The 9667-nt window shown below is 41.5% G+C and overlaps 1 protein-coding gene across 2 annotated transcripts; it reads left to right on the forward strand.

Annotated features, from left to right (window-relative positions):
* The first annotated feature begins 993 nt into the window (after positions 1-993).
* LOC106568258 (probetacellulin) lies at positions 994-8907 on the forward strand. 2 transcript variants are annotated; one of them, XM_014138426.2, is made up of 6 exons: positions 994-1235; positions 2801-2905; positions 4396-4522; positions 5129-5275; positions 5789-5943; positions 8212-8907. In XM_014138426.2, exons 1-5 carry the CDS (start codon positions 1196-1198, stop codon positions 5937-5939), a joined length of 570 nt encoding a protein of 189 aa, XP_013993901.1. In that variant the 5' UTR covers positions 994-1195; the 3' UTR covers positions 5940-5943; positions 8212-8907. The 2 variants fall into 2 exon arrangements, with proteins under 2 accessions (XP_013993901.1, XP_045548391.1); XM_045692435.1 differs by having other exon boundaries at positions 1013-1235; positions 2713-2905.
* The last annotated feature ends 760 nt before the right edge of the window (positions 8908-9667 follow it).

Below are 9667 nucleotides of genomic sequence, written 5' to 3' on the forward strand. Positions count from 1 at the left end.
CAATGGCTACCGCGCCCGTGGATCTCTTGGGTGTCAGGTAAGGTGGAGGTGATATGGTCCTTAACTAGCCTCTCAAAGCACTTCATGATTACAGCTACCGGGCGATAGTCATTTACTTTAGTTACCTTCTCTTTCCTGGATAGAGGAACAATTGTGTATATCTTGAAGCAAGTGGGGACAACAGACTGGGATATGGAGAGACTGAATGTTTACGGACATATTGGCAGGGTTACATATATCAAGGAACCACCTGGAATTGTACCTTCGAGGGATAACTCTACCCCTGTAAATGATTTCCATTTTCCACTATTTATTACCTGGCCTTGCAGCATTGATGTCCATAGACTACCTATACTTGAGTTCACATTTTAGCAGAGGGCTCATTGTGCACTGAGTAGGCCTCAATAGAGAGTAGTCTGAAGGTAAGAAATGAAAGAGCACACAGGTAGACCTGGCCGGACTCACATCACCTCTTCCTCCTGGGGAATAGTGAGGCATGCTTGCCAATGAACACAAACCAACTCTCTGGTCACAGCTCTAGACTGGCCCATGGTCTCATTAGCTTGCGCCGTCTGCCATTTACCAACAGTTCAGAGTAGAGGTCACTAAAATGTGCTGATGCAGGTAAAACTATATATATTTTAGTGAAATCCATAAGTGCTACATTTGTATATGCAAATATCATGGGATGATGCTTGAAATATTTTTAATTGTTTACATTTTTGTTTACAGGCCAACTCTGTTTGTAACAATGTGAATGATGTTCAAATTATGTTCTGAAGGAGATTCATCTTCTGTCATATGTTAGAATAATATTAATTAAGAACTTCTTGCATTAGGCTATGTGCACATCTACGGATTACACATTTAATAGCCTAGTAGCCAATTTCCAGTTTAAGCTGCATGCCATAATAAACTGCAATGGTCAAGTGCACTCACACATACATAGATGGGTGTGTCAGCAATGGGTTCAGATTCCATTTCACCCATTCAAACCTCTAAACTGCGCAATCTCTAGCCTACTGTAGTTCACCAGTGCGCGATTTTGCTGGACTACATTATTCGTGAGTTGGGACACAGAGTATCCTACTAAGAAGATATTTTGGTGAACTTTTAAGAGGATTGGATAAAATGAACTCAATCTGCTTTTAACTATATTTATCCACCTGGAAAAGTAGATAACTTGCCCACGAACATGGCAAAGGCATACAATCTGTATGTAGGAATGGTAACAGGTAAGAGGCACCATTCTGTGATTAAGTTGAACAACTCTTCAGCCTCACTTTATTTACACCAGCATTTCCCAAACTTGGTCCTGGGGACCCCAATGGGTGCACGTTTTGGTATTTTCCCTAGTACTACACAGCTGATTCAAATAATCAAAGCTTGATGATAGTTGATTATTTGAATCAGCTGTGTAGTGCTCAGGCAAAAAACTAAACGTGCACCACTTGGGGTCCTAGGAACCAAGTTGGGAAACGCTGATTTACTCACTGTATCTAAATAGAATTGCCTATAGACTGGTTATTAACTGAATTAGTACTGTTCGATTAACAAATAACATTGTATTTCATTTTATATGAATATATTTCATGTATTATTAACATGTTCTTTCTTAACTTTACTAGTTTTCCTTTATTCAAAATATTCTGTACGTATTATAGGCCTACTGTAATGCTAAAATTGGATAGGAGGCCTGTGTGGGCTTACAGTTCCATTGCAATTGGGTATCTGGCTCAGGTCTCTGTTGGCCTCTTTTCACCAGAAGAGACAATACAAACCATTTATATGATATTTATTTGTGCAACTCAGTGAAGTAGAAAGTTGTATGGTTTTTATAACAAAAGATATGCCAGCAAAGATGAATGGACTTTTAATGGATACTCAGGGAAAAAAGGTGTAGATTCACGCGCAGAGGAATCGTGGTTACAGTCAGGCAATGGTCAAACACAGGCTGGCAGTCAAAAACAAACAATACCTTACATCCATACAAACAGAAAGAACTGGACTAAATAGGGAGCTGATGAGACCAGGTGAGAAACGAACACAGGTGAAATCAATGAACAAAAATGAAAGACAGGGCTACGTTCCAGTACACAAAGAAACAGGGCAACGTTCAAGAACACAAAGAAAAAGAACACAAGGTTGACTAAGAAAAGAAAAGCAGAACCTTATAGGACTGCCCAATTTTGAAATTATTTCCCCTGTCTAGCTACTTTGATTAATCTATCTGTGATTTAAAGGAGTCTGCAACACTGATTTTAGATACTGGAGTGTAGTGTACTGTTAACTTAATACTCCTATGTACCTGCCTATACTGTGATTGACAGCAGCAATTAGCATGCTGGTGTGTCAGATGATCAGCAAATGATCCACCACCCCATAACACTCTCTCTATTTACAAATAGAGTTCCCCAATGCACATGCCAAGTTTACCCAAACCAATAGAATAGACTATTAATAACCACATCTGTTGTTTTTATAGATCACTTATCCCATTCACCACATTCATATCATGGCTGGGTGTTGTTTTGAATATTATGAAAAACTGACAGTGTTGTTGGATTGAATGCAAAGACTATCTTTATAAAGGTTATCATGGTGTTGTAAAATCCCAGACACCCAAAGCCTGAGCTAGGAGGTATTACTGTCAAATTGTCAATCACATTAAGCTCCATAATCTATTGCCCTGCTCTGTGCTTTTCCTTTCAGATTCTAACACCAATGTTGGTGGATTTGGAAGGATTTGACTTGATGTTTGTGCATTGTGTGACCAGCTCTGTTTGTTTTCTGGTCGTAGCTTTGGCCCTGTGTAAATACTCTCTGGCTGAATTGAATACAACTGAGCAGCCAGCGAACAACACTGTGTCCCTCCATCACCAAGGCAACACAAACAACTTCAAAGGTAGATTGTTTTCCCCAGAGAAACATAAACTTATGGAGGGATAATCATGCCATAAAAGTTTGTTTGAAGTTTTTTATCATCTGACATGCACGTGTTATCATTTTTGAGTCATTTTGACTTTAGAATTAGCCAGGTTTAGAAGAAACCTGGTGGATTAGAAAAGTAATGTGTTTGTGACATTTGTAAAAAGTCCTTCAAAAACATTCTTATACTATTCTTATATGTATTCGTGCTCTGTTGTTAAATTGAAGGCCATGCTTCAGGAGTACGTCATTCACAGTCATTCATTCAAACAGTTGGAATATCAAATGCTTCTCCAATCCCCACCTGGCCCTAAAGTAACAGGAGGTGGTGTCACCTACCAGCCCCAAATGAGACCATAGTGCACATTAAAGCCTTCTTGCCACCAGTGACCATGCAGTCATTACCTCCCCTGTGAGTGTTATTGTGAAGTGTACCACCAGCTTGTTATGTGCCCTGGGTTAGGTTCCTCTGATGCTATTTAGACCTTCCCTTTATGGACGGCAGGCTGACATCATGTGTCAGTTGAAGCAAACTTAGTTGGGGCCTCCACTGTTCAGGAGTTGTCAGTTGCTGTTTGATGATAACCCTCACACCTAAAAGGGCTAATCAACTACTGATCATACTATTGTATTTACCCACATGGAGAAGAAGAGTGATGCAGTGATGTGCATTTTATTACGGTGAAGTAGATCCTGGTTCCCTCTGCCATATACCTCTTATGTTCTGTTGATCAAACAGCAGCAGCATTTCCCAGCTGCTCACTTATCCCGGTGAAGTATAGTGTGATCACTGGCTACACATACAGCTACTTAACTAAATACCTACATCAATTTACACCTGTTGTTAGTTTGTAACCAGTTCGGCTACTATTCAATATGGGTCATTTTAATTTTAAAGGCATGCTCTAATGTTTCACACTACAATTGGGGCTTTCTCCCTCTCCCTCTCTGGAACTAAGCCTCATTATTATTTTACCGGCCCAAGTTTGCCATGACTCACTGGATGGGAAAAGAGGAGTATGTAATAAAACTCTAGGTATCCCTTCTCTTTACTAACAGTGGCCAAATCGATTATGTTTGAATGTTATGTTTGTGTATTTCTACACAACAACCAAATTTGGCTAAGAAGGTTGTCTTTTACTCAGTTTTCTTTTACTTTGACAGTATTTCATTACATATAATTGACACATTATTATCCTCAACCACACCAGTCCTGTCCTCGTGGTGACAGTTCAGTTCCTGGTCCTTCCTCAGATAATATTGCCAGGAGCTTATTTATATGACAGGTGATACTGGCCACCCTGAGTCGGATTACTAAGGGAAAACCGGAGCTTCTCACTTCAAACTCATATCTTATTCTACATCACCTTTGCAATGCAATCTTCTTATCAGAAGGACATTATATGGCAAAATAGTTACTCTATAATCCCCCTTTCCCCCATATTTTTCTATTTGCACTCTCCATAGACTCAATAGAAACTGCAACTCAAGCCAAAAAGAGCGGCCATTTCACCAAATGTACAAAGGAGTTAAGGCAATACTGTATCCATGGGTCGTGTCGCTTTGTAAAGGAACAGAATACTCCTTCATGCAGGTAAATCATCTCACCCGACCCGACCCTTACTGTGGGCCCCAATCCTTTATCTGTATATATCCATGGCAGAAGGTCTCAAGCCAAGGACATGCTGCATACTCAACAATTTCTGCAGTGAAAATGTATTAAAAACCTGCTTTATGTGTCTATTTTGATAATTGTAGCAGAATTATTACGCATCATTATTACAAGTATGAAGTTCAAGTTCCTAATAGAAGTAAAACACTTTTAAAAAACGTTGTAAGACAAATCACTTGTTGACCCTAATGATTGTACTAACCTTGTTCACTGTGACCCCCAGATTATACTTAAATCAAAACAACAAGGCAGATAAATGATTGGTTTAACATGGTCTTACTGCATTTCATCAAGCCACACAAGCATCATAGAATCACAATCAGCAAGACAAGCTCATTTGGGACAGCTAGTTTTGGAACAGCTAGAATAGCAGATCTGATAGCTCAGCATCTGCTTGTTAACTCATAGCCCATGTACTTCAAGTTACTTCTTTGTTTTTCTTTTGGCAACAAGCGATAGAACCAATAAACAAACTTGTTGTGCATATTTTTATCACAGTGGGTGTATGGTATGTTTGCTCTGTTTTAGATGTGAGAGAGGGTACATTGGGTCCAGGTGTGAGTATGTTGATCTGGCCTCGCGTCTAGGTGACAAGAGGCAGATCATCGTAGTCTGTGTGATAGCAGCGTTGGTCTTCCTCATACTGCTCATCACATTCATCTGCATCTGTGCACAGTGAGTAAAATACACATTCTTAAAGCATCAAACAGCCAGATTACTTTATGTTGTAACCTTCCGTGTGTGTGTGTTTGTATTTGTTTGTGTTTGTGTGTTTGTGAGAGTGAGAGGTGGCCATACAGACTCATCGCCTCACAGCCTGTCATACTAACCCTGGGATGGGATGTAAGGAATCTATGTGTGTCCCGTGAATGGAAAAGTAATAATGTAACGCTTGTGGCCATGTTACCTTTGGTTTTCATCGGGTTGTATGAACTGTATCTGCCCTGCTCTCCCCTTTCATTTTTACCCAAAACCAAGACAGAGTGCTAAGCATCAGTTTAACAAAATAGTCTTCTGTGCTCAAAAATACATTAGATGCCTAACCTCTGTGATACTGGGAGAATGTATTGGTGAATAACTCAAGTGAGATTCAACACCGATGATACCATACTCACATGATAGAATAAATATCAAACGATGCATTTTAAAATCACAAATCTACTTTCTAATGTTCTTTTTGTGTCTCAGTCGACATAAACTTTGCAGACGGAAGAGGAAAAGGAAAGAGGAGACGAGGAATGGAACAGAGAAGCTCAATATGATTATGATGATGAACACAAATGTAATGCATGTAGCTTCATCAGATTCAGTAGAAACCTCAGACACCAATGCAGTATGACTAGGTATGTACTGTATATATGTACAGAGGTATTTGACATTTTTCTGACTTATGGCCTTTGACATTGTGTCAATACACACAGCATCTCTGCCTGTTCTAACTACAGTGGTATTGTAAGAGACAATGGGAAAACAGACTAGTCCTCGTTTGTTGCTGTTGGACGGTGATATTCCTCAGTTGGATCAACCCAAGCATCCCATTATTATTCAGCTCATCTGAAGAGAGGCCCTGAATGGCAGTAAAACCTAGTGCTTGGCACTGCCTAAGCCCATCTTTGAACACATTGATATATACAGTGAGGGAAAAAAGTATTTCATCCCCTGCTGATTTTGTACGTTTGCCCACTGACAAAGAAATGATCAGTCTATAATTTTAATGGTAGGTTTATTTGAACAGTGAGAGACAGAATAACAACAAAAAAATCCAGAAAAACGCATGTCAAAAATGTTATAAATTGATTTGCATTTTAATGAGGGAAATAAGTATTTGACCCCCTCTCAATCAGAAAGATTTCTGGCTCCCAGGTGTCTTTTATACAGCTAACGAGCTGAGATTAGGAGCACACTCTTAAAGGGAGTGCTCCTAATCTCAGTTTGTTATATGAATAAAAGACACCTGTCCACAGAAGCAATCAATCAATCAGATTCCAAACTCTCCACCATGGCCAAGACCAAAGAGCTCTCCAAGGATGTCAGGGACAAGATTGTAGACCTACACAAGGCTGGAATGGGATACAAGACCATCGCCAAGCAGCTTGGTGAGAAGGTGACAACAGTTGGTGCGATTATTCGCAAATGGAAGAAACACAAAAGAAGTGTCAATCTCCCTCGGCCTGGGGCTCCATGCAAGATCTCACCTCGTGGAGTTGCAATGATCATGAGAACGGTGAGGAATCAGCCCAGAACTACACGGGAGGATCTTGTCAATGATCTCAAGGCAGCTGGGACCATAGTCACCAAGAAAACAATTGGTAACACACTACGCCACGAAGGACTGAAATCCTGCAGTGCCCGCAAGGTCCCCCTGCTCAAGAAAGCACATATACATGCCCGTCTGAAGTTTGCCAATGAACATCTGAATGATTCAGAGGACAACTGGGTGAAAGTGTTGTGGTCAGATGAGACCAAAATGGAGCTCTTTGGCATCAACTCAACTCACCGTGTTTGGAGGAGGAGGAATGCTGCCTGTGACCCCAAGAACACCATCCCCACCGTCAAATATGGAGGTGGAAACATTATGCTTTGGGGGTGTTTTTCTGCTAAGGGGACAGGACAACTTCACCGCATCAAAGGGACGATGGACGGGGCCATGTACCGTCATATCTTGGGTGAGAACCTCCTTCCCTCAGCCAGGGCATTGAAAATTGGTCGTGGATGGGTATTCCAGCATGACAATGACCCCAAACACACGGCTAAGGCAACAAAGGAGTGGCTCAAGAAGAAGCACATTAAGGTCCTGGAGTGGCCTAGCCAGTCTCCAGACCTTAATCCCATAGAAAATCTGTGGAGGGAGCTGAAGGTTCGAGTTGCCAAACGTCAGCCTCGAAACCTTAATGACTTGGAGAAGATCTGCAAAGAGGAGTGGGACAAAATCCCTCCTGAGATGTGTGCAAACCTGGTGGCCAACTACAAGAAACGTCTGACCTCTGTGATTGCCAACAAGGGTTTTGCCACCAAGTACTAAGTCATGTTTTACAGAGGGGTCAAATACTTATTTCCCTCATTAAAATGCAAATCAATTTATAACATTTTTGACATGCGTTTTTCTGGATTTTTTTGTTGTTATTCTGTCTCTCACTGTTCAAATAAACCTACCATTAAAATTATAGACTGATCATTTCTTTGTCAGTGGGAAAACGTACAAAATCAGCAGGGGATCAAATACTTTTTTCCCTCACTGTATCAGACAGCCTATATAGCCCATTTTCTGTGTTGGCCAGGCTGGTTGCATGGTGTCTTACTGTCTGAATTTGGCTGTAACCGTCAGATCAAAGCAGAGGTGCCGCAGGTCCCTAAATGTGCCTGCCTGGCTTTCTCTAAAAAAAGTTATCACGAAAACAGACAGACCTAACAAGACTCAAGGCATTGTGATGGATGTGGCACTGTTAAGGTAGTGTTCAGAGGCTGGCTATGACCTGGGATGTGCGATCATTTTAAACATGGGCTATCTCCCTTTAACTGCTTATTTGGTGGCTATAGAAAAGCTTCTCTGTAATTGTGTGGTAAAAACATATTTCATTTGTATAGTAACAGCCGTTGCTTCTATATTCCAGCGGCGGGGACTATAATGGTATTCTCCTGCCGGACGGGATGAGGGCCTTGGTTGTAAGTGCCTGTTGGGAAGAGAGAGCGTGCTCTAACAGCACTGCGGATGTATACTCTTCAGCTGCTTCTCACTGCCAACCACAGTCTACAGTATGGACTGTTCTGTGCAGAAATGTAGGAGAACACAAGAAAGACTGGACCAGCTCCTGGGAACTCATACAACCTTTATGGTCAACATGTAGCTGGATCAATAGAACAGCAACAACTCTGTGCATTTGGAAATGTGATAATGTGATAAGGTTTTTCTCAAAGACTCATTTGTGTAAGCAAAATATACAAGGTCATCAAATCACAATAAGTTCAAGTAAAACCATAATTTAGAGGATATTTTGATGGACTCTGGGCTCTGAAGGAGTAGGCCTTTTTATGAACTGTCGTGTAATGTAACCTACTCTTATTTGGGCCTGGATTTAATGATTAACATGTATTCAAGCTAACAGTCCAGGTATGCTTACTCCTGGATGTGATACGTGTCATAATGAGGACTCATGCCATGTAGGCCCCTATGTGGGACAGATTATACTAGGTCTAATACTGGTAAATGATGTAACATACTATTCGTACACTTGAAAAGGTGTGATTTATCAAACAATCCTACCAGCGTCATACGCACACCGGTAGGAGATAAAATTGATAAATACCAATTGTTCTAATCCTCAGTGCTTGTGCATAACCTTGGCTATTTGCGTTTCGAAACGCCTCTAATTAACCATATATGTTCAAAATCAGCTCTTTAAAACCTGTGGGGAATATACAACGCAGTAATGATATACAACAGTGCAACCCAAACATTTTTTTCCCTCAAGACTGAATTAGAGGTGCTAGTTTCAGAGATTGAGTACAACCAAAGTCGTGGCAGTTACGTGGAGTGGAACAGGGAAACCCAAGAGTAGACTCAGATGAGGAGACTGGGATGAAGTACCGAAGGTATTTATTGAAACAGGGGGAAGATGGAGTGCAGGCCAGGGGAAGCTCGGGCGGGTTGCAGGAAAGCAGGTGCGGAGGCTGAGGCGAGAGGGGTTGGGACAGGGTAAGCTGGTCCGGAGGGGAATCAAAGGGATCAGTAGAGTGGGGAATCCAGGGCAGAGTAGCAGGATGAGGAGACGTGTGACTGGAGACAGAGACCAGAGTCAGAGCGGGCAGAACTGTAGCGGAGAAGAAAACCGTGTCAGGCAAGGAAAACAGGCACAACAGGATCTAGGTAGTAACAAACGGTTAGAAACGTAGACTGACTGAGCAGAGATTATGATCTAGCAGTGTGGAAGTGGCAGGACTGAGTATTTGTAGAGGTCTTGATTATGGAACAGGTTGTAGCTGGTAGGGATCTGCTCTGACTCCAGCACACCTGTCTCCGCCCACACAACCACAGAGAGACAGAGACAGAGGGAGAGGGAGAGGGAGAGG

The sequence above is a fragment of the Salmo salar genome, chromosome ssa13, assembly GCF_905237065.1.
Source record: "Salmo salar chromosome ssa13, Ssal_v3.1, whole genome shotgun sequence".
In the NCBI taxonomy this organism is placed as follows: Eukaryota; Metazoa; Chordata; class Actinopteri; order Salmoniformes; family Salmonidae; genus Salmo; species Salmo salar.